We start from the raw sequence: 26,348 nt of genomic DNA on the forward strand, positions 1-26,348 counted from the left end.
ATTTGCATACACGAAAACGGAACTTCTATGTACGAGTAATGCAACGAAATGCGTTTTATCGTCGCATAAATCAGCACCTTACATCGAATTCAATGTAACGAACAGTTCATACAACAGAATTTCGGCAGTGGAGCAATCTTCGTTCGTATCGTAGTAATAAAGTTGAATGTAGTTTTTGAAAATAATGTTGCGCCGTTTTGTACGACGAAGTCAATTCTCCCGTCAAAGAATGCATCGACGGCGGAAGTTTATAATCTCCATTATTATTTCGGGATCGATGATGGACTCTTCGCGTTAATGCCTCTTTGCTGCGAAGATGCACGAACCACTTTAACTTCCGATATAGTTAGCCTTCAACATTCGGAAATAGAAAAGACATACACTGGTATTTATAAACTCTCAATATTTGCAACTATAAAGCCTTCATCGCGATGATGTTTAGATGGAAGCTAAGTTTTTGAAGGTTCGCGCGAACCACGAACTAAAGTATTTGCATTCTAATACGTTTATATTAAATCAAATGTTCACAATACAGTTTTTATCCAATTTAGTAATCAAACTATAGAAAATGCAATTATTATACAATCGTAATATGACGGTATCGTTTTTCTTGGTTTGAAGAAAAGGAACAAAGGAAGCTTGGCTTCAAGCATCGAATTTGAATCTTTCAGTCTGTTGTTTACTTTGTTTCCTGTGAGAAACGTTACGAATGATTAATACTCATCCATCTCATGAATGTATCGTCTAGATTTCACGAAGAATTTAGAATTCAGATAACCTGAGACAAATAATTAATACAGATTTCTGTGTCTGATCTTGTTTGTAAATTGATTATTATGAAACGAATTCTTAATTATATACAGAATCGTCGTTTCCAATTTCCTGTCTTCTATTATTAACGCGTATTGTATATTTCTAAATTTCTTAATTAAAAAAAGATATTTAATTAACTTAATTTTACCTCGAAGTTAGTGCTCATTATAACCAAAAAAATTGACACCACCATTTATATTTTTGCCTCTTCTCGAACGATTGAATGATCACGGCTTTCACTTTCCAGATCTTTATTTAACGAAATTTTCTCTTCCTTTTCTGAAACAGAAATATAACGCTAATTGCAACGTTTTATTTAAGAACATATTTTCTTCTTTGATTTCTTGGAGTTGATTTCTTTCCTTCCTTCCTCAGATTCAATCAGCGACACCTAAGTCGGATGTAACGGTTCGTTAACGTCGATTTCCGGTTGACTCTCAATATGTATTATAGTAGATGCTTTTAAACTTCGTAATTAGTGTCTGAACGGAAACTTCCTACCGTCGAACTGTAAAATTCAGTTTTGAATTAAAATTATTTCTATTATTTCAATGTCTTTAAAAAATTAATTTCATTTAGCAATTTTACAATATACTGTATCTATTAGTATACAGGGTGTTCGGCCACCCCTGGGAAAAATTTTAATGGGAGATTCTAGAGGCCAAAATAAAACGAAAATTAAAAATATCAATTTGTTGATTATTAAAAAATTAAATTACAAAAATTTCAAATCATTCACGGAAAAATTATTTTCGATTGCGGGGATCAATTACAATCATTTTTGGTCAATACACATACCCTCGAAATCCTATGCACTTTCGAGAAAAAAATTCTCTACTGAAAATATACTGTGTGACCGGAAATGTTTCTATAACTTTTTAACGAAGCCTCAATCAACAAATTAGTATCCTTGATTTTCGTCTTATTTTGGCCTCTAGAATCTCTAAGTTTAGATTGTACTCTGGAAATTAATAAAAATAAATTTCTGATTTCTATTATTAATGTCAAGACACGGTATTGATCAAAATTATGCCGAAGGAGACGTTAACGTAAAATAAATATGCCGTTGGACTTCGTAACTGTCGGTGGCAAAACAGAATTGTGTCCATAAGTTTTTATTAACAGGAACAAATTTGATTGCAATACTTGCTTATGCGAAGTCACGCACGCACGACGATTGCTCTTTGAATTCCTGCGGACGTTTGCGCATTCCCTGATAACTGTTGGGAACGATTTTATTTATTTACGGCGCGTCGTCGTTGGTCAATGAAATTACCGAGAATTCGTGCGAAAGTTCCATTAAAGTTCGTCGAAAATTTATCGCGAAGTTACTAAAAGCTTTAAGACGATTTTATAGACCAGCTTCAATCTACGTGGAAAAAAAAATTCGTAGTGTATGATTTGTGATCGAAGTGAACCTTTAATTTTGTTATTTTTGAAATTAAATTGTTGAGTTTCGTTGAAGCGAAGTATAACTTGTGATAGGAAACGTCAAAGTAGCTAATCAGTACTTTAATTATTATACTTTTCTGTGCTATCTATAATAAGATAGTGTCAGTAAACAGCGATTTATGATATTGATAATATTTTATTACTGATGTGATCGTTATTTAGTATTGTGCAATTCAATGGATTGTAATTCATTAATTATAATCTTCATTTCCTTTGTATGTTTAGAATTTTTTAAGATAAAATTCAAGAAAATTGCAATTAGAAAGTATTATGGTGCTTTAAATATTTCAAGATATTGAATTAATAGAAAAATTTCGACTAGTTGTGTAGCATCAATTCAAATGTAATTAATTCTCATTGTTCGTGTTTTCTAAATGCAGTGTATTATAATTACAATAGAACCTTACGTGTCTATAACAATGTATCGTAATTTTATATCGATTAGAAACATAAGCATTCTATAATTTGACAGCAAATATAAACCATAAGTAATAATTCGACCATCAAAATTTAAGTGATTATTTTTCCATCAATCTCCAACGTTGAACAAGTACCAGCAAGTCGACGCAACAGGTGAATCAATGAACCTGAAAACAAAAGACTTCGTTCAGTAGACTCACAACGGAAAGTACCGTAAAATGATTTTTCGTGCATTGTCATATCAGCTAAAACAAAAAAAAATACTTAGCAGGTGTAATCGTTCACGCAAAATTTATATTTGCGTCTATCAAAGAATCGGGAGCAAAGTTCTGACGGTGTATTTACTCTAAACACAATTTAGGTTTACCTTGCGTCAGAACGCGAGACGTAAGTTTGCGAATAACTGCAGGAAAGCACTATAGGTTGTTTCAGAAATAGGTGGCCAAACGTTTGCAACGTAATGCAATAATGAAACAAAGTGTACGAACATGCATAGTTTTGTCTCTAAAACCACTGGTATTTTGTGTAAATGGATCCAATTACTTGTTAAACGGTTAAAGAAACATGATTTTTAGTATTTTCTTGCTGAGCTGAAAAAAGAAAGAGAAGCATTATGTTTATTCTTCCTCAACAACGGGTTGTAATTTCTATGGTATCTTTGTACAGGGTGAAGGGAGGATGAAGAATGCCCCGCGTCGGTGGAGACGGGGGTGGCGGGCCGGAAAAGGCAGGAGGGAGTGGATTCGGAGGATGGCTCGGGGGTGCAGCGAGAGCCATGACTGGGGCAACTGTTGGTGGAGGTTACGTCGTGCTGGGTGGCACCAGATACGGTCTCCGACTTTCTCAGGTAAGGAGTTTATCCTTTTTCTATTTATTTAACCTGCCGTTCTCCCTTTCGTCATCTCTCCAGAGCCTGTTAAGTATGACTTTGAGACTGGACTGGGTAAACAATAGCTTCCTCCTGGAAGCCTGAATCTTACAAGAGAGTTCACGACCTCCAAGGCATAGGCTAATATTATTTTATTAATTCACATCGCGACGTTAATATTAATATTGTGTTCAGGCCCATTTAAAACTACGTCTTCTTCAAATCTTTCTATTGTAAGAGCAAACTAAACTAACATTTTTTTTAATTTTCATGGCATATTTTCTTCGTACACATGTTCCTTTACTGTTGACATACTCTTTATTGTACATTAACCCATACTACTTTAAAGCTACTATATGTGGGTTTACTTACTCAATAAGCTATCGACTATTATTATTCTTTATAGATAGTATAACTGAATTGGATGATGAATTTAAGAGAATATTCTAATCCTTCTAAGGACGATGCAAGATTATGTAAACATACATCTGTAAATTCTTCACTTTTCGTTTATGATAAACAATATTGGCATTTTTCATTTGACTTATAGCTCTACTTATTTAATTACAATTATTTTTCACGAGATTCCTCATTCGACATAACCATTTTAATGAGTTCCAGGACATACTTAGACTTTTCTGGAGAACAAATCATGAAGTTTATAAAATTTACAATATGTAGTATTAGACGTTTAGCCGATGTACCACATGATTTATACTCCTTTAATCAATTATTACCACACTCTGATGTTTTGTTCGGTTACATAAGGTCCTAAGTAATTTTCATATACTTTCATATTCAAATATTACGAAACGCTTAAAGCGCCAATATGCCCTCGAACGATTGGTCAAGTCCGCTGCTACACTGACGAAACAGCAGAGTCATTCTCCATTATTCCCATTATGGAGAAACTATTCCGAGTTTGTACAGCTCCATTCTTTCTCAGACCTTTATATTCACGTTTCTAGAAGTTTGCCTGTCTCCTCTTTATTAATGCACCTACAAGCGTTGCGACACGGAGTCGCGATCGGATGCTGCTCTTACGATAAATTACTGCCGCAACGGCTAGTTGAGGTTCGATGTATGGAGGTGATGTGTAGGTGTGATTTACCGAGATTGTTGTACACGATGATTGTAACAGGAAAGTTGGTATAGTTGCGCGATAACAATTGAGCGTAAGTAATGTAGTTTGAGAATGCTAAAGGTGTTGGTGTCGTTTGTCGTCCATGAAAGTTGTTGAGAATGACTGATCGATGTATTCCAAAAGTCCTTTGTGACTGTACGCTTAACATCGACATTAGTTTACTGTACGTAGATCCTCCCTTATCAGAACACCCATTATACGAACGTTCCTGTCACAGTCAACCACCCTCTTACAACATAGTTCAATTCGTTTCGTCTCGTATCGAAAACCGTGTTAAGCGAAACATACATTGGACTTACGTTGAAACTGTCACAAGATATGACTGTTACAAAGTCATACAAAAGCAGAGATGTTGTTCAATAACATAAATTTACATACAGTTACTCCCACTTGTATTCGTACATTGTAATGGTGATTCACTATAAATGAAAAGGAACTTTGTTTTTCATGAATTATTTCGATTTATTTTTACCAAATATTGTTTATTACACTGCGTTGTTACTTCTATTTACGAAGTAGTATTTTTAAAAATATCGCTTCTTATGAATTTTTTCCATTTATTTTTACCAAATGTTATTTATTACACTGTGTCCCTTCTATTTACGAAGTAGTATTTTTTTCTTAATATATTGTTTGTTTCTTATGAATTCTTTCCCATTTATTCATACCAAATGTTGTTTATTACAACTGTGTTACTTTCTATTTACGAAGTAGTATTTTTTTTAAATTTTTCTTATGAATTCTTTCCATTTTATTCTTACCAAATACTGTTTATTACAAGTAGTTTTTTTTGTTTAATATTAACGAGCAAATCTAGCTGTGCTAGTAGTGCTTAAGATGTCAACAATAAACTGTCAACAATAAACATATTAACAAGATGTTGTGTTTGAGTGGTCAACCCATTCCAAAGTACTGTATTTGACCGCGCCCAACGCAGCTTAACGTCAGTGATCGAACAAGACCCAGTTGACAAGTTTCTTTTGTAGTTTATTCATATATAAATCCTTAAATATCTCACTGTAAGAAAAAATTTACTTATTACAGTTTCAATCGATAAAAAACAAGCTTCATTCCATTTATAGTGAATCATCATTATAGTGTACGAATGCAAGTGGGAGTAACTGTACATAAAATTGAATATAAATAAATTGGGGCCCGTTGGACCCCCGGTATAGTATTTTGGTATCGAAATGGATCGCGTTGTCCAAATTGTGTGACGCACGAAAGGAAGTTATATGGCAAAATGGTGTTATTATAGACACTGTAACTTCCTATGTCAACGCTTCTAAATGTTGCTGGGTTAAAAACGTGGCGTCCAAACCGAACAAGAATTCGAACTCCGTTGGCTGTCGTGACGGCCTTCGACGGATTCGCGACAGAGCAGTTTCGCATGAGCAAAATGAAGACGTTGGGAATCCTAAATATAGAGCCGATCGCGCAAATAGAATGCCGCCAGTCAGTGACTCGGGCCGATTTTGAGCCATCTCCCTTTTTCCTTCTTTCTTCCTCTTCCTATTTTTCCGACTGGCCGTCCTCGCTCAACCAGAATAATATCCACGTTGACATCATACGCACACGTAGCCGCTACGTGAATCCCGTGTGACACATACGGACGAGCCCGCGAACCATTGCCAAGTCCTTCGATCGCGACAAATCGCCGCGTATCCGTCCGCTGATCAGGAGCTGATGATCCGGCGCTCGTACTCCGATTTTAGCCACCTCGTGAACGCTTTTCATTTTCAACCCTCCACATTCCATGCCCGTTTTCGAGAAACTCTGACTATTTAATCTTCGTACGATCATAAATTATTTCTATCGTTTTCATAAAACATTTTTATCAACACTGGAACGACGCACCGTCCTTTCGAATTTCCACGCGTTACACTAGGACTTCTCAGGTCTACGTTTTGAAATATAAAAGTTTATCAGTTTCCCTGAGATATCGTGTATACTTCTTTATTCATTTTAAACAATCTGGTAATCCAAATATGCTTAACTTTTTAACACATAATCATTCAGGGTTAGATTTAATAATATCACTGAACATACGTATACTAAACACAAATCAGACAGAATAGAATGTAAATATTAATTTATATTTCTATGCTACATATAGCCATAATATATTTATTTCTTTTTCCAAATTGATAATTTTAATTTGTACCAGTAATTCTAAACCAACGTATGCATAATTGTTTTTACGAAAGCAATTCGTGCATAAGTCGAGGAACTTAGTGAAGTTGGAGGGTCGATAGTCTGAAGTTTCCTGGATAGTATAAATACATTCTTACGGAATTATTACGATTCAAGATGCAGGTATTTCGTTATCTTCCTGTTTCATGCATTTCTGCGTAGTATCGTGTTCCCAGACGCGAAGCGTAAAACGCGGTGTCAGACCGAAGATCAAAACAGACATTTCAGTACGTATCTCGCTATCTTAGAAGGATTTCGAGAAAGGAGATTAGATGGTTCTACTTTCCAGCATATCCTCTCTACATCGTGTTGCATACAGAAGAGTCAGAGATCTATTTCAGAGGAGTTTATCTCCAGCCCGTTCGTGGGAAGATACGACGGCGTCACCTTACCTCAACGCCATTGTCTCCTCTCAAATCCTCTTTACCGCAATCGTTCCTGCACACGTTCAAGTTGAACCTCATAAAAGGACGTGAATAATGATTTAAGGTGGGTCGCTGACATTTTAGAATCCCGGAAAGTTTTGGCGGAAGAACTTTCTTTCTTCGGTGTCAAAGGTAGAGAGCCACTATTATCAGAAGGTATACACAAATTGAGAACTAAAAACAAAAACAATGTAACTAATAATAGCATAAATGAGCATAAATTATTCACTAATAAACGTTTTTACCATTGTGTATATCTCTATTATGTATAAAGGTTCACATGATGTGTAAATTCCAAAAAATATGAATGTTGTGTAAGAGTTTCTAAGCAACAAGAGATTTATGTTGGTAATATCTAAGATTACTGTACAAAAGAACAATTTTATTTCTTTAGCAGTATCTCAAAATTTCCCTGTAACTGCATATTCTTACAATATTAAAGAATAGATGAATATCAAAAAATTTTAATTTCAATTCCATAGAAAAATTTTAGAAATTAATTTTTTGATGCTTTAATATTGTCAGAATATGTAGTTGAAAATTTCTGAAGTTGTAAATGCTTAAATAGCGTTGTAATATTCAAAAATAAAATGAAATATAGTACTGACTTATCGATGACCTAACTTTATAGAATGACTTAAAAAAAATGACTTCCAAAAAAAGTGCCGATAAATTTTTTGATAGTCTATAATAAAAAAAAAAGCAAAATTTTCCTGTATAATTTTTTCTACGTTTAATTAATAAAAACAAAGTTATAGCTTGGCCCAGTTACTAGACTCACCCAACATAACATTCCATTCTCATTTTTATTTATAAACACACTTGTACAGTAAGTTTAATGTATAAGCACAACCCTGAAAGAATGAAGCTTTTGCACGAAAAGATCTAAATTGGGAAATTTGTTTCTCAATGTGACGAGAGCAAGATGAAATTACCTTGTAGAGACGAGTTCTGCTTCCTACATTTCGTTTTATGCGGTACCTCAAGAAGCAGTTTGAGCCTCTTCGTATACGAAGCCACTTTACAGGCTTTACGGACTCATTTTTCCCCGGTGCATTCGTACTGTATCGAACAAGGAAGTTTACAACAAACTGATCTGTTATATAGATGCGTAAATGGTCTTTTATTTTTTTTATCGAACGCTATAAATTAAAAATAAAATCTGTTCAAAGTTCGAGTCAATTTAACGTCATAGGATACAATGACTTTCTTTTTTTATATTAATTAAAAGCATTTGAAGAACGTACGAATATTTCTATTCTTGTTTATGTATGTTTCATTACGAAAATTAGTACTGTTTATAACTTGTTATATTCTTTTCGAGTTGTAAACTATTTTTCTAAAAAGATCAAAGTATCTATGCAAATTTTAATTGACACCAACTTTTTTATTCAATTATTGAATTAATCACGTAAATAATCGTAAAATCTCATTGATAAATAATCTTGAGGAACAGTTTCTGACATGTGTCCCTTAAAATAGTGTAACTTTGTTGCAGGGAGTTTGTTCATACGACCATAAATAACGAAGATATTTAGGTGACCCCACTTAAGTAGTCCACCTTGTATATGTATGTATATTGTACATAGATTGAAACCAAAGTGAGTGGTTCCTCTTTGATAGAGCATTCTACTCTTCCTAAAAATCATGGAGGTCTAGAAAATAATAATTCAAAATATAAACACATATTATTTATGATGAAATACATATTTTAGAAATGCTTAAATACTTAAAGAACTTGTTGAAAACGGTTTCCTGGTTAAAAAATTCTTATAAATACTCTAAAGTTTGTCAAATAAAATATTAATTCAATTTTTAATGTTATCAAACTCTCAATAGTATTATTATTATAATCAAAATGTTTTAGACATTCCCATAAATAATTGTGTAATTATTCAGAAACAGATCATTCCCCTCAAGACCTGTTTGTTTTGATGAGTACTACGCCTTTATATTTGCCATAAATTTTAAGGAAATTCATACACGGTAATACTTTAATAACAAGGTGCAGCTAAAAATATTGTTATTGAAACCTAACTCCAATTATTGTCACCTATACCTAAAAAACGAATATAACTCTCAATCTGCGGTCGAATGAAATTTTATACTTCACAGCAAGAGAGCATGGTAGTGGATACATGGTTGCAAATCCAACTATATTATTGTAATGATTCAGCAGATGACACGAACTACAAGAATGTTTACTAATTTGATATTTTTAATTAATTTAAGTATTGAGAGTGCTACATTAAATCCATGTTTCGTAATTTATATTCGAAGACAAAGACAATTTAAGAAATTTCCAATTTACTATAATTCAAGATAAAGGTAAATTATCGATAAATTGTATGATTTAAACGATAATTTTACAATTTATACAAATAAAATAAACAAGGTTTCTTTTCTACGAGTATGAATAACGGCAAATACAGAAATCAGTTGAAAGATGAGAATCTGATTAATGTTATGTCGCTTGCTACAACTTCATCGCTATTAAATGATAAACAGCTTGTATCTAAAATCGAGTGTCATTTATCACATACTTGTCCAACCAGAAGCCAGTGGAAGGCAGTATACTTTAATAAATCATTGAGTATATGTATATATTATTTTATATAAAGAACGATTGCAAAAAATCAATTGTTTTTGACACCCCGATTACGAAGCTGAATTGCATACTAAACATCAATTGCAAAAAATTGTATAGTCGAGCAGAGAATTAGTTCCAGAGATATGAAGGGACGGGAGGATTTGGGTGGATGGTCAAACTTCATTCGATTGATCAAGAATATTAAGAATTTTTTCTTGATATACTTCGAAATGATATTTCTAGAAATTCAATTATGAAACTGTATTTAGTAAATTTCTATTATACAGGGTGTTCGGTCACCTGGGAAAAATTTTAGAGATTCTAGAGGCCAAAATAAAACGAAAATCAAGAATATCAATTTCTTGATTGAGGCTTCGTTAAAAAGTTATTAAAAAATTTTAAATCGTTCTGGAAAAATTATTTTCGGTTGCAGGGATCAATTTCAATCATTTTTGGCGAATAGATACACTCGAATTCCTACGCGCTTTCGAGAAAAAAATTCGAGTAGGTGTGAAATTTTTCGGCGAAATTAAACGTCCTGGAAAAATTATTTTCAGTTGCTTGCACTTTTGAGATACGCAACAAAATAAACGTCAACATACATGCACGCATGCAGAATTTTATAGCCGATCTTTTGCGTTTGTGGGACCTGAAAATATCATCAAACGTAAAAGATCGTGGGTGTCAAATTTTGACCTATAGCAACATCACTCCTCCGATATATTTATAACTGTCGCGAATATAACAGGGCATTTGAAAAAATCGTGACGTCAATCGACCGATAGCACTATTTGTTATATTCTACAACCGGCAGGAGGATGAAAGATCGAACCAACCGAAGAAAAACCGTATTTATTTTTTGTTTGCAGGAAAGTCTGCCGCCATCAAATTCAAGGGAGGAATCCCAAGAGAGAAGACGCAAGAGGAACTCCCGGGAGAACGACTCGAGAGAAAGGCTGACGGAGAAGTCTCCGGAGAATCCTGTCCTGGACTTAAGCTCGAGCATCGCCGATTGTTGTTGCATCGGACCGCGTTCCCGTCTGCCGTTGCCGAGGTTCCCGCCGTCGACAGCGACGGCAGCGTCGACGACGTGTGGAGCAGGCGGAGGAGGAGGTGTAGGTGGAGCTGGAGGTGGCGGTGGCGGAGTAGGTGGACAGACTCCTTTTCCTGGGCCTCCCACGTCTTCGAACAGCCGTGCTGCCGGCATGGAACAGCCGGCGACGCTGACGACGCCAACGACGTCGGCGCAACCGTTGGTGAACTCTAATAATAACCGAGGGATGCTGCAAACATCGGTGGGGAACAGCACTGGCCAGCACCATCAACCACAATCATCCGCAACTCTAACGGCGGCGGTACCGTCGTCCTCTTCGCCATCCTCCTCGACGTCGTTCAGCACGTCCACTGCCGTCCCGACGCTGCAGTCCGTCTCGGTGCCGCGGCAGCTCGCACAGTGGACCAAGCATCAGACGCTGAAGCTGCAGGTATTCCATCGATCGTTCACGACGATCGTCATTATCGAGATCGTGGTCCAATCGATCCGATCGTTCCTCGTGCGACCGCGAAATTATCATCGACGAATTGGATCTCGTATGTTGTCAACTGGACGATCTCTCGATCGAATTCTTTACGGAGGATATTTCTGGTGATCGGTGGACGAAGGAATCTCTCGAAGCATGTAAAAAAAAGCTGCTGTGATTTCGTAAGAGTGAGTTAGTTGGTTGGAATTTGGGACGAAGTGTCTTTGACCCGGGACGTTTTATGTCAAAACTCGAGAGGTGGGTTACAAGGTGATGGTGAAGATGTAGTATTTTTAATGGCCGCTGATGGCTCTCGGTAAGAAACGTTTCGTGAAAGTCGATCGAAAAATACTCTGCCGCGATTGTACTGTCTTGCTCGGATTAGATTAGCAAACACAACAAGTTTAGATACTTTCACCATTGTCTTTAATACGTGCACCAATTCCTGAACTACATGTGTCTCCTATTACGTAGCAATTATCTTGTTAGCAGGTTACCGATGGAATTTTGATGTTATTTAAGTTTTGTTTTGTTTTTTTGACCACGTTGCTGGTCTAGTTCGATGAAAATTTGAAACGATGAGAATGACTCGTCGATAGATGCTGTCGTTCGTTAATTTACTTCCGTAGGATTTCGACGACATTGCACGCAGTGAAAAAATTGGTCGTGTAAAGGTAGTGGGCCTAGAGAATCGGAAACTCGTACATGCGATACGTAGGTGTCTAGTCGAAGAACGATATTCTATTTTGGTCGTCATCTGTCTTTTCCCTCGCGGCAGGCACGAGGCAGCGCACGTTGCGCAGCATGGTCGATTCAAAAATTGGTCTGGTCACGAGTGCACGACTCTTAAAAGCGCATCAGAGTCGTAGGAATCCAGAAAACCAGGAAGAAGGGATCTTAAATTCTGAGAGAAGACAATGCATAGAGTCAGAGAGGTTGCCTCTGAATGATGTTTACAATCCGAAAGAAATCCGCTATTTCTCTATCAACAATATTTTGATTTTGATCAATAGTAAGATAAAATTTTCTCAAAATTCTGATTATCGAATCTGAATTCCAGTTCTTTGGAGTACTTTCTAACAAATATGGTATACGTCGAAGACTGTCAGTAAATGAGATTTAATTTGTTTGTTTAGGAACCAGCAGTGATAGCGGTGGACCGACTGCACAGGTTCCGGTGGAGCGGGGGCGGAGGAGGGAGTGGCAAAAAGTCCTCTTCCGGCCCCCGGAGCGAAAAGGCCGAGCGCCTTCGAGAGCTCACCGAAAAACTCAAGGGACCAGCACCGGTACCACCCCCTAGAAGACCTTCGCGCGTCCAAGCATCCTCTCCACCCCCAACTGGATATCAGCCATCCCCACAGAACTATCCACAGGTGAGAATTCAAAGCAACGAAATCGAGTACGAAGAACTCTGTAGGACCTTTCATCCGAATAGTTCAAAATCTTCGACCTTGTCGTTTTTATCAAAACCTTCATTGTTCCATCAAAGGAATACTGTAATTTACCTTTTTTACCACGAAAACCTTAGCACCTCAGAAATCAGTAAATTGCTGAACAGCATTATGAACCGAGATTCTGGGTCAGTTATATTTAACCGAGCTTCGCAAACTGTCTCTTAATCCCTTAGTTGTCACTGATTGATGTTCAAGGATTTCATGACAATTCTCGAGCCGGACGTTCAAACTTTCCTTTTTACGTGCAACATATTACACAACTGGATATATACAACATATTTCGAAAATCTTATCCTTGTGACACACTATTAATAAATAGAATACAGCTTCAACATTTAGAGTGCTAACTTATATTTATAAAGTTGCTGAGTTCAACACATTCTTACAACACAATTACCCTTCTAAGCATATTCTGTTCTTTTGTAAAAAATATATATTCTGCATTTGCAAGATTAATTCGTCGACCATGGTTGCAACGAGCCCTATGTTGGTAGCATCTAATAACTATGTTGCATTTCGAAATCGTTAATATCGTTTCAACGAAAAATCGAATTCTTGTCAGGCAATCAACCCAGGATGCGGTCGTTGCGACGGTCGTCCTTCCTGTCGAAGCTACGCACACAGCGAGGGCCACAGTCCGAATAACCAGCATCCCCAGCAACATCACCTGAAGACGATCGGTCGAAGTGAGAGTGTCGGTGACGAGTGTTACAGTGAGTCGAGCAAAGACGCGTGCAGGAAGCCCTGTTCCGATTCACGGAAATCCTCGCGATCGGGCAGGCAGCATGACAGGAGCAGTGGTGACGTAAGTGACATAAGAAACGAGCTAAACGCTAGTGCTGACGCGCCTAAACACCTGAGACAGTACAGTGATTCGGTGGTGGATAGTGCTACGTGTGTGGACGATTTGTGCGACAACCTGAACGCCGCCTCCGGGGGCGGTAACGAGGGCGAGGCAAGAGACGCGGTTACCAGGTTGGAACCCAGAGGACCCCTTCTTACGTTTCACAGACCCGGTGCACCCTTCAGGAGCGCTTCCTTCGGTCAAGTGGACTTCAACCAAGGTAACTTTGCTATAGTAGATCTCTTCATTTATTCCAACGAAATTTTTCATTCACTATTTACTGAACTATTGCAGTACCATTGTCTGAGCTTCGCTCTAGTGGAAACGAAACATATTCATGCTGTAGTGTTGTTGTTTGTTAGATAGTGAAGGTTGTCAGATATCTTGACGCCCTTCATGTTTTCAACACAATTAGTAAATAGTTGAAGGTAACAGCTGGATGCAAATAAAATTAATTTAAAGTGTATGGAAGATTTGAAGGATCTGGTATATTTACTAGTTATTTTTGCTCTTTAACCAACCAAAAAGTTATTCACCAAAATTTATTTAATCACTGCTCTTAATAGTCAATTTCAAGTTCATCAAGATGGAAATATTTTTAGGAGGAAGGAGCTAAATGTATGATTAAATTCGAAAACTCCGGTTGCTTGAAAAGTTAGAAGTGCTTGTTCCCTGTCGGGTTTATATAAATGAACTTCTACTGCACTTGTTGCATATCGATGTTACTCGGTGGAAGGAATTGTTATGGCAAGCTTCTGGGAACCAAATTTTAGGCAATTCATACGCAAGGAATCTTGAGGCACTTCTATCAGAGATACTGTCAGAGAGTGTCTGTGTTTGACCTGAAATAGAATTTTCTGTATATATTCCTTATACCAGAACCATGAGTGTAATTCGATAGATTGTGGAATTCAAAGTTTTGGCATTGCTGAACTAAACAATAACTCACATTCACGAATCGAGTTTAGAATATAATCACCACTGTCATTTAACGTACACATCTACAGTTCTGGTATAAAAAGAACAAAAAAGGACATTCAAAATTCATCTTTACTGCGAAAGATGAAGGTTTTCACGTTCATGGTTTTAGTATAAGACAGACGTAGTTATGAACCAAAATATTGCATCTGTTTCCCTTTAAATAGAATTCTGTACGATAAAAATTTCTTTTTTAAATAGAGGTAATCATAATTCTTAAAAATTAAGAAAGGAATTTTATGTGTTTTCTAAGATATTAAAAATTCGTATTCTCTGACAAGCCTTTTCTTTGTCCATCGATAAATGTCTTCCTCAGGCATTAATATAAATTATCAATAATTTCTATTGCGATGAATCCAAAAAATAATATGTAAATAATTCTTCTTTTTCCCCCCTCTTGTCCATAGATTTGATATTTTATAAATTTTTAAACTAAGATTTTGCATTCGTTTAACAAATTGACTGCTACATTTTTCATGTCTAAAAATAATGACATTGATAACATCAACGTGTTAATTTATGAGTTTTATTTGAAACCAATTGGTTGAATCTATTCGTAGAAATTTACTTGTTAGAACATTTTAGCAATTCAAGCAATCTAATTACCTTGAATTTTAGAAATTTCGTAAAATTTCCTATTTGTGGAATATCATTCACGATCTAAGTTGTAATTAACACTCTTAAATATAGTCTTCAGATCTCTGATGAAGTTATACTATACTCAATATTTGTAAAAACTATCAAGAAGACATACAAGACTGTGCGAACTCTTAAATGTCGTTTGATCTATATTATTGCAATTTCATTTGTAAAGTAACAATGAGATTAATCATTATCATGTACCACGATTTATTCGCGAATTTTGTTTACGATTATAGTGCTCGATATTTATATTCGTCGCTACGAATAGTCGCAAACGGAACAGTAGGAGTCTTTTAAATAGGCGTAGCAGCGAGAGCAAGGAGCGCGTCCCTAAGAACAGTTACTCCAAAGCATTCATTGTACTTTGTTTCCGTGTTTATCTTTTCGGGTCTTCACCTGCTGGAAACTGGTTCTGCTAGTCATTCCCCGTAGAAGGTTCTATTTTACTTCTTCAGCAAGTGTTATTGCTTCGCGAGATATAATGAATCTTCACTTTTGTTCGTATCGGTCCACTGTAAAAATCTTGATTCCGCGCGATGTGCAAAGATCAATCGTCAAAATATACCGAATAAATATGCGAACAATTTGGAACTTAGGCAATTGTCAATGTATACTGTGTATTAAAAACACAGACCATCGCTTACAAGACTAATTTAATCTTCAAAAAAACCTTCTAAAAAAAAAATATTTTATTAATCTTGAGGGTCTCCAACTGCATCGTTTGGAGTCAGCACGTGCTTGTTTCGCTTGTCGCTTAATTCATTCCTGAATCGACGTTACGTAATGGCGGCGAGAACGCAGTCGTAATTCGTTTCGCGACACGGCAAGAAAAATCGTCCGAACGCGGAAATTTGGACGGAAGAGCATTGTCGATTAATTATATGATTTGTATACGGCCGGGTGTATTTGTAAATATTGGCCAGCGGTCGGGTCGCGCGGGAATGCAGACTCCGGCGGCATGGCGGTTCGCCAAATAAACACTACCCATTATGTCTATTATTACATTCATGTAGGTGTCGGTTTGTATAACTAAGATAGGGACAATCTAAATCCGTGAAAGCGACGGTATCTCGCGAAACTCTTGTTATTGAGAAACTTGAGTGGAAAGTTTTTTTTTTTCTTTTCTCTACCTTTCTTTCTTTTCCACGTCTCTTTCTCGCTTTACCACCGCGGACGCCGCGACTGCTTTCTAAGTTTCTCGCGCGTTAAACAGCCATGGCGTCCTAAATTCGTTGACAAGCCGGGCCCGTATTTTATTCGCGGATTCCAGTCCAATAATTTTCGAGGGTACCCGAACTGTACCCGCTTTTCCGCGCGAAACTTCCCGTCGATCAACGCTAAGCCCGTTGTCGCGCTTTATCTTGCGCCCGCGGAGGCCATCGCGAAATTTCTTCCTCTGCACGCTTCGTGGTTAAGACTCACCCCGTCTTAGAGGGAGGGGGAAATGTCCAGTTTACGGATGCAGGATAATAATGATTGCTCTAAGGGATCCGGATTTTTCGTTTCGCCTCAGTAGCAACGTAACATTGACTTTCGTCTAGGTGTATAGCTCTAACCCTGAACTACATACCGTGGCAGATTCGGTTTCATAATAAAGGACTTGAAATAAGAGAGACACCAGACTCTGTTTTCTGCGACCTTAAAGGTAATGCATTTGTGTCCCTGGCCTGAATAAGCTTATTGTGTACTTGGCTAATTATTGAGGGTCTAGCTTGAAAACCTAACCATCGAGTGGTACTTAAGATTTCTTTTTGAGAAAACTGTTGGACAGTCTTAAACTCTGTATCGGAGTTGGGTGTTGTTAAAATCCTTTCTAATAAATATTTATCCGAATATTTCATCCACGGGATAAGTATTATCCGTAACAAATTATTATTACTCTATTTATTCGAATGATACTATGAATAGTAGTCAGGTCTTCTGGAGTATGTTTACTTACATTTTTAAGCTTTAGTCTTGGAAGAAAGAAATTTCATGTTTAACTTTAGCTTTGAAAATCAAAGATTACTTTGGGGTTGTGGAATTATACCTCGTTGAATATTAGCTACCATATGCAGTGGAAAAATTATACACTTGTGTACAAAATAAGCATTGATGATCTTGTAAAATGGGAAAAAGAATATTCGTCCTTTGATATCATACTTTCATGCAAAATATTGTTTGTGTTATTGCAACTGTGAAGATATTCAGATGGACCTGAACAGTGAACTATTTTGTACAAGTATTTAATTTGGTTACAGACTTTCTTTACATTAATTAAAATAATTACGAGTCACTGATATAAAGAACCCAGTTCGAAGTCCCATAATATTGTCAATTCATTTCTTTCATTGCAACCTTCATAGGATAATAATTTTACGAAAATTTAAAAAATGATTTTTTCTATCCCAAAACTAAACAAACACCATAAACGCCGTATTGATGATTAGATAGACACGAACTGTCTTTCTGTATATGTAAAAACGATCGAGAAACGTTATCGCACCGGAAATGTTTATCATTGCAATTTTAAAAATCGAGATTATTACTGATATTAATTTCTATATCAAAGCTTATCCGTCGTTAATTGCTTTTTAGTTTTTGGAATTGAGCCTATTCTAGAAATTACCTGGCATAAAGATATTAATAAACGGTAATGTACGTATTTACGAGCGCAGCTTTGGTACATTGAAATTAGAAATATTGCATACTTGATTCGAAATATTCGTGGTAGTACTAGAAGGTCATCGAATAACAATTTTTAATAATCCGCTCAACAAGCATGGATAAAATGATTCTGGGAATTGAAATCAATAGCTCTTTTTCAAGTTCTACAGAAATTGACGAGGGAAGATGTTGGACAGTTTAATGTAATTTACTTACCCTCCTCTGAATCTCCTTTCTTTGAATCGTATAATTTTATTTTACAGAATTCTTAGGTAGAGATATTGGAAAGGAAAAATTGAGAAAATTCTTATTTTGAAATTTTTTTATGTAGAAAATACCTCTATAAATCGTCATTATGGGTACCAATAGAAATTCTCCAAGCGATCCTCCACCAACTGCATTCAACATGTTGACTCATAATTTAGCCTACATTGCTCAAAAGTTTGTCCTTGATAACATATTTCAAGGTCAAGGTCACCGGGGCTTCCTCTTCGATTACCAAAATTTTTCACAAGCGAGGTGGCTCATTTTCCAAATAATTATAAAAATATTGAATAAGTAACAGCTTCACCAGATTACATTTGAAATTGATCAACGTACGAGCACTTTCTACGCCCATTGTATCTCCGCTCGCGATATTCTGTCGCGCGTTATTTTTGCCCGTGATATTTTGTCTACCTGTATTCTAGCTTTATTTAGGATCGCGCTAAATCTTGCGAAAACAAAATGATGTTAATTCCACCAAAAGGTTGACGGAAATACCATTGGCAGTTTCAACGAGTCGCCTCCTGTTGCATTATTTTTTTAAGCTCGCCGTTTGCTCGCCGGCCAAACTCGCGGAAAAAGGAAGAAAATCGAAAAATGAGATCGCTGATTTCTCAATGTGTAACAAGGCCGGAGGCGTGAAACGCGACGAATCGCGTGCGTGGCACAAGCCGGAAACGCTTCGCGCTAACGCGCCAACAAATCTCTCGCGGGACACCTTTTATGCGCGGAAGACGGTTTACGAGGACGGGTAACTAGGTATCTTCTGAAATACAGCTGCTACGATCCTGGACTATTAACCGCGGGTGAACGCCGACCGACGGGTAAAAAGAGATCGAGCGAAAGCCGACGAGATAATAGATTTTCCTTTATCCGACTATCGTCGCGTCGCGAACGAAAAAAATTCGTTCGCGATGACAGTGATTACGATCACGAGGTTGACGGTAATAATGCTGGCTCGCGAGAAATTGGCTGCAATTCTGGCGGACGACGATGAAAAATGCGTATCGTGTACCATAGAAACGCCGTGATTTTTGTACCGAACACGTAATAAGATTTTACGACGCTATGGTATCGTCGTAATTTTTTGAACGTTTTCTATAATTCTTTCTTTCTTACCTCCGGTGATATTTGTCTCGAAAAAAACAGGCTTCGTTTTCTCGCCGCATCGGTTCCCGCCTCTTAAAAGTGAAAGTCGAATTTATAGTCGATATAGTTACGAGGCCAATTAAAGTCCGTAGAAGAAAATTTAAAAACAGCATAATTTAGAGTTAATCTTGAATTATTATTCGTAGTTATTTTAAAAATTATTATCTGATACATAAATTTCTGAGATTCTGCCACTGATAATTGCGCGGTTTATTTTCTTTGCTTTTCTCTTGCGGACGCTATCCGTTCCCTGCCTAGACTGATCAACTTTTTTCTCGACGTCGCAGAGAGTGGCTTGATTACGAGTACTCCGCGTTCATCACTGTACAACGCTTTTTCCGTGCTTGTAATTGCACACTTACGCAGTCCGTAATTTTTACATTTACGCCTATGAGAAGCGGTTCCCTTTCCAGTAGTCTGCCAGCTAAATTAACGAATGTGTGTTTTACCGCGAAGGAAGTACTTACGTAGCGGTTAATTCGACGTTCAATTATGACCGCGATAATTACACCGGGGCTCGTGTAACGTGAAATTCATTTATAATCGTTCGCTTTGATTTATGGTATCTGTCATAATTATTGTTATTTAACTTTGTGTGCCTTTCTGTGTTTCACGAATCAAAAGAAGAATCGATTCTAAAAATCGGTTCAAAATTAAATGTTCACACTTCCTACCTATTAATATATTCATCAGTGGAAATATAAAGCAAAGATTTAGATTCTTTCTAAGATTCATTAATATTTACATATCTTTAAGGATTATCTACAGTAATTACTTAATTCAAGCCATAATTAATATTTAATTCAATATTTTTATCGATACTGTAAATAGGCTGTAACTGCTAGTTTTTATTAGACTATTTAAACTATTAACACTTTATTAAACTATATCACTACACTGTTTCTATCCGAGTACATTTAATTGTCATGAACTATAAACACATAAACTTTGTATAAGTAAAGATGTCTTACATATCAAGTACAATGTGATTAATTGATTAATGGAGAAAAAGCTATACAAATTTGCAGAAACCATAAAATCATATCAATTTTAAAGAATCGTAAAGTAACAAAAATGTTTTTAACTTTTATTTCGAAAGATTAATTGTTCTCGATACTTTAATATTTTAAGAACGCGTAGGTAAAAGGAAATTTTGAAAATTAATAAATCCCTAGTTTTATGTACAGAATAAAGAGAATTGATTTCTCGAAAAGAATCGGTAAGTTCCATTAAAAAAAAAGTGCAAAAAGCTTTATAGTATTGTAACAAAGTTGAGTTCCACGGTGATAAATATAATTAATATACACAAATTAGGGTAATTGTAATAATTATTTTACGGCACGATTATATAACGAATGATATAAAATTGTCTTTTCGTGGAACACTGTAGGTTGCATAAATTGTTTGTAAATGTCGTGGTCCGCGTCTGGTCCAATGGTGATTGCCTACACGCGTGTTAAAGCGTAATAAAAATTTTACGAGTGTAATGAAAGGAAAAGGAAAGGGATAAATTTCGCTTCTTGATCGGTTTCGGTCTTTGTCGGAATTCGGCCAAGACGACGTGCTGTCGATTTGGAGCGTCACCGAGATTTTCGTTCCCGTTCCCACTCGTACACTCCGCTTGTTATTATTGGAATGGTCCACCTCCTCATGTCGAGAGGGCTGCCAAACTTACCTAACACTCGTGGAGGTAATTAGAACTTCCTCTCTCTTTCTCGCGTAGTCTCACTCCCGGTGGCCTTGTAGCTACCGGTACAAGAACACTCGAGGTACTATTAAAAATACGGGGAGCACACGATCCACGAATGTGTATTTTCTTTTTTGCGTTTCGAGGCATTCCATGATAGACAGTTTGATTAAAAATTGATGATTTGGCGTTAGGAAGGATGTCAGAAAACGGATAGATTCCATGGAAGTTTATTTTCGATCTCCTCGGTCTTTTTTTATTCTTTTATCAAGGAGCAGCTTCGTTTCAATTAAGTGTTTGTAAAAATGATTTTATTTAATCCTTCATATTCGATTTCAGTAACAGATTTTCGTTTATTAAAAAACCTTTTAAACAGTTTAACAGAAAGCAAACGTTTTTAAATGTTTAAAATACTCCGAAAAGAATCGATGTTTATTGATAGCAAACGTTTGTACATATACGATTTGACAATTGAGGATGAAGGTATAGAAAAGGTAAAAATTGGCCATAAAGAGGGTGTTTCGAATTAAAATCGTTGTCTTCATTATCTAGAGCAACAAAACAAGACACTGAAAAGAAAATTAAATTTAATATTGAACTATGTTTTCAGTTATTTTTCCTCGAACTTCGACTATCTGGTTTGTCCCTCTAAGCCAGTTAATCGAGATCCCCACTGTACATTAAAGACGAAACTATCTACTCAAAGAATATAATTTAATTTTAAATTTAATTTCACAAATTTTTGTTTCTTTTTCTTTTATTTATTTTATTTTATGTCATATACCACCTTTTGGGGTACCAACGACTACGTTTGTGTAGTTCATTTGTACTCCATAGAATCTGTAATGTATAGTGAAACACCTATACAAGATTCATATTGAATCATTAAATTCTTTTAAAAATTGTGATGTTTTCTTACACGATTCAACGTCATTTAGTTGTTATTTGATAGTTCTTCGCATTTTGGACACTTTGTTAAAATGTGATCGATAGTTAGGGCTTGTTTGTGTCAAAACTGAAGAAAATTGTCGAATAAAAATTTGGAAGAAATAATACGTGACATCCTGTATCTGTTTGCAGCCAATCGTCAGAAGGTTCAACCGATAGCCACGTCGAATCGCACCGAGAGCAAAGATGTCCGTGCCAGTACGTTGCCACGAAGACGAGGGGATGTCAGTCCGGTCGTTTCGACGCCGCAGAATAGCCCCAGTCGTCAAAGTCCACGAACATCGACGCCCAGCGTCGACAGCGCCGTCGGTTCCGCGGAAGGACTGGGCGTTCCTCAGACCGGAAACCTCGAAGAGATTCGACCGAGAAGCGATGGTTCCGACAGTCTGGCAACGTCCAGTGCCCTCACGAGCCCAGAACCACCGGTTCCTGAGATCAACGAACCAAGAGTGGACTTGGTGCAGCCTGACGCACTTCCGATTGAGATCCTTGCATCCGAACCTGTCTATCCTCTCGTCGAGAACGCGGCAATCGAAGAAACCGTACAGAAAGGTTCGTTTCTCTTCTCTCAAGTAGCATTGATCTAGATAAAACAAGATTTCTACAAATTACTCGTAGTCTAGTTGAATTACAAAAAGTATCCCAAAAATTAGAAACTCTGCATTTATTTATAAATACTACAATTTTTTCATAAATAACATCATTTCATAGTGAATAACTTCAACATCCATTTGTACGAACACACTGATCGTCGAAGTTTAAAGTAATTCAAAATTCAATATAAATAATTAATATCTGGGAAAATTTAATTATGAATGTTTGTTCACAATTGGAATTATTATTTCTATATTATAACATTTAAAGTAACTTTATAAATAAATAAAAAACATACATACAAAGTTATATCAATTATATCACTTAAAAAATGTTTTCATTTCAAAATTTTAGATAGAAATTATAAAAATATGTTAGGTACATGGATTTTCGCGATCCTTTATCTTTTATCGCATAACATGCAGTATACTTATTAGCGTCAATTTAAAAAAAATATATCACCATATATCGAACCTCTAATTAACCTAAACTTCATAGAACCATACTTGAATATTAAAAATGACCAAAATAAAAATTTCTATACCAAATTCGAATACATTAGTGCCTGTAAAGCAACATCAAATATAAAAAAAATCCATAAAATTCATTTAAATTTCCCTAATCAAATATCATTCTACTTCCTCTTGCTTTAATGCTACGACCAGATCCAGTCTCGTATGACACTCTGCATAATTTGGTAAAGAAAGCAAAACTTCTCGACTAGTGAACATTTTTTTTCCTACAAATACAATTTCGTTATATGCAAGATTAAGAACGAAATCGAGGAAGGTTTTCAAAGATACAAAATCGTCAACGCACGGGACACGGCCGAGTTTGTACATTGCTTTCGTATGTAGCAACAGTTTGTTATTTGGCTGATTTCGTCACTAGAAATTGGCAACATATTATTACGAACTCCGACATCCTCGCGGCTTGTAATTTTAATTTAATGACTTTATCCGTGCCAGAATCGCACCTTCCGTGTTCTCCCTTCCCGACTCGATGCACCTGACGTTCGTTCTTCGTGCCTGATCGTGGTTCGTAATAGGCCGTTTCGCTCTGCACGAAAGATTCAACGACCTGTGCTCTTAATTATCGGATATTCGTTGACACGTTTATCGAAGCATCGACTGGCAGGGATTAGGAATCGCTCGTTGAAAGTGGCTCGGAGTCGTTGATGTATTAGCATCGAATCGAACCGGATCAGCGGCCAAATAATTTCACCTGTCCGCGGCCAAGGGGAAGGGATAAAAGGACTATTTTCGGTGCATCGACAGGAGTACGAGGCACAAAGGTGCACCCAAGTTTCCGCTATATTTCGTGCGGTTCTATTCTCAGAACGGTGGGTGCCAGAGAACGAAATAGAAGTTTCAACGTCGTAGAGTTATAGCCGCCTCCATTGATGACTTCATGCGCGTTCACTCGTGACTAGAGACCGCTAATTACAATAAATGTTAGCCCACGGTGATCTGTTGACCTACGACAGCAACTGTTAACTCGACTTGTTTTCGTTTCCGTTATTTCTCGATCGGTGCTAAAAGTTTTTCCGGTATTCAAGTTTGAAGAGATATTATAGCTCGTACTAAACTTATTATCGTATTTATAAACAGGTGTAATAATTCACGAAATATTTGTTTAACCGTTGACATTTTGAAACGGTTGGAAGAACTATATTAGATTTCTTACTTAACCTTTATATTAAGACTTTAACGATCGGGAATTCCATATGGCGTCAAAGCGCCGCGAATCATTAACGATTGGCGACGCCATTAGGCGGTTGCGCATCAAATCCGTCTAAAATTTCTAAACAGTCGTACGACTTCAATTTTAACAGAAAAATTGTGGAATGCAACTTAATAATAACACTTCGTCTGTTATTACTGAATTGCAACTGTTTATCAAGTCATTATACAAGACATTACACTAATCTCGAAAACCACGAAGTAGTTTCTAGCGTGAAGGAGAACGCAGCACCGACGACATCGTGATGTTCCTATTTTTTATTCAACGATTATCTGAAAACATGATTCAACGCATTAAAAAGGCAATTATTGAAGTAAATTTTTTATTTGATAATTACAGTTTTCTTTCTAAGTACTTATGTAAAGTTAATCTTAATCGTTTCTCGTTTATTTTACGTTTTATATTTCTTAAATTTAATCTCCTTAAAACGGTTCATACAATTTTATCTAAATTTGTTAAATTCTTCTTAAAATTATATTTCATCAAAAATGATTTAGTTTAGCGACAACCTTAATTCTCATTTAATTTTAAAACTACACAGAACACATACAAATCTCCATATTTATTTTTTCTTGATGAAAAAGAAAAAATTTAGAGTAACCTGTTGGTGTCGAAATTCGTCTCCGCTGTACGAGAAATGAACATGCTAAGTGATGTTCATTTTAAGAATCATTACTGTAATATTTTTTGTCCATTTTGGTTGCAATATTGACGAAAAAGAAAAAGATTAGAATAATCTCTTGGTAGCGAAATTCGCGTCTGCTGTACGAGAAATGGACTTGCCAACCCCGGAGCGACGTTCATTTTAAGAATCGTTGCTGTACATTCGGTACACGTTGAGCGGTGGACGTTTATTTGACATACTATCGCGTTAAAATTGTAAAACGTGGTTTACCGTCTGTCACAGAAAATAGGATAGAGCCGCACGAGGTGATAATAACACCCCCACCGGAAGAACCACGGCTCAGCCAGGCGAGCGAGGGCAGCGAAGCAACTAGCGAGGCACCTTCGGAGGCATCCTCGCCATCGGGTAAAACGAGAAGGTATCGAGGGGACACCAGCAAAAGGAGAAAGGGCGTGTACATAACCCAATGGCCAGAACCCTTAGAGACGGACAGGAACAAGTTGTCAGCTCAGAGCAGCGAGGAAAGAGACGAACCACCTGCGACGCCCAGCGACCTCTCCGACTGCGAAGGCCACACGCCTAGAAGGTAACACGAGAACCAACACTAATACAATGGTGGACGAAAGTATAGGAATGCAATGCCCTATGAAAACGATCGAAATAATCAAAACAACCGAAACAATTGCTTGTATCAATTTTTGTTACGTGCACTGTCACCTACAATGTTTTATTTATATACAAAAACACGAAACGTAGAAAGCATGTGTGTATAGCAGAATCATCTTACACCTGGGCAAAAGTAATCGCACAATTTTAATAATAATAACAACGATTGAAAACTATTAACATCACGAGTGCACTAATTTCTTTATCAACATTGTTTCTTTTATGTACATATGAAATTACTTTGTACAAACCTGCAGAGTACTTTGCATAAATTATTTGCAAACGTCGCTCAACCATGATTGCCTGTGTGTAATTTGGATTATTGAACTTTGATCGTACATAGTCAATCATTATTGTCAATATTTTCACTGCTTACCAGTATCGAAGGACGGGTTTTAAAATACCTAGAAATTCTTGAGTCCTCCATCAGAACGTCGGTCCTTCCTTGAAAACCGACCGCGCATAATCAATAATATGGTTAATGCTTGTCAGTATTTACAATATTATTGATCGTGTGCGTGTCACTTAGCTCGTCGTTATCCTTAATGAGAAATTAACTAGTCAATCTTATGTCAATTTCTTGAGTAATCAATGGCGTGAGTTATTGGAAGAAGTACCATTAGATGTACGTCGCAGTATGATTTGTGCATGACTATGCCAGTCATATTTCAGCAGGATGGCTA

The 26,348-nt window shown here is 36.6% G+C and overlaps 1 protein-coding gene across 3 annotated transcripts in view; it reads left to right on the forward strand.

Annotated features, from left to right (window-relative positions):
* The window catches only part of LOC122400305, an 87,307-nt gene that overhangs the window by 14,894 nt on the left and 46,065 nt on the right, over window positions 1-26,348 (forward strand). For all 3 annotated transcript variants that reach the window (XM_043401691.1, XM_043401694.1, XM_043401692.1), the window contains exons 2-7: window positions 3,352-3,532; window positions 10,775-11,389; window positions 12,562-12,798; window positions 13,442-13,943; window positions 22,170-22,589; window positions 25,282-25,585. In XM_043401691.1, the coding sequence (XP_043257626.1) occupies window positions 3,371-3,532; window positions 10,775-11,389; window positions 12,562-12,798; window positions 13,442-13,943; window positions 22,170-22,589; window positions 25,282-25,585 (2,240 nt within the window). In that variant the 5' untranslated portion in view covers window positions 3,352-3,370. The remainder of the gene's footprint in view (window positions 1-3,351; window positions 3,533-10,774; window positions 11,390-12,561; window positions 12,799-13,441; window positions 13,944-22,169; window positions 22,590-25,281; window positions 25,586-26,348) is intronic.

Source organism: Colletes gigas, unplaced genomic scaffold, assembly GCF_013123115.1.
Source record: "Colletes gigas isolate AHSC1104 unplaced genomic scaffold, ASM1312311v1 Colletes_gigas_Sc00017, whole genome shotgun sequence".
Lineage (NCBI taxonomy): Eukaryota > Metazoa > Arthropoda > Insecta > Hymenoptera > Colletidae > Colletes > Colletes gigas.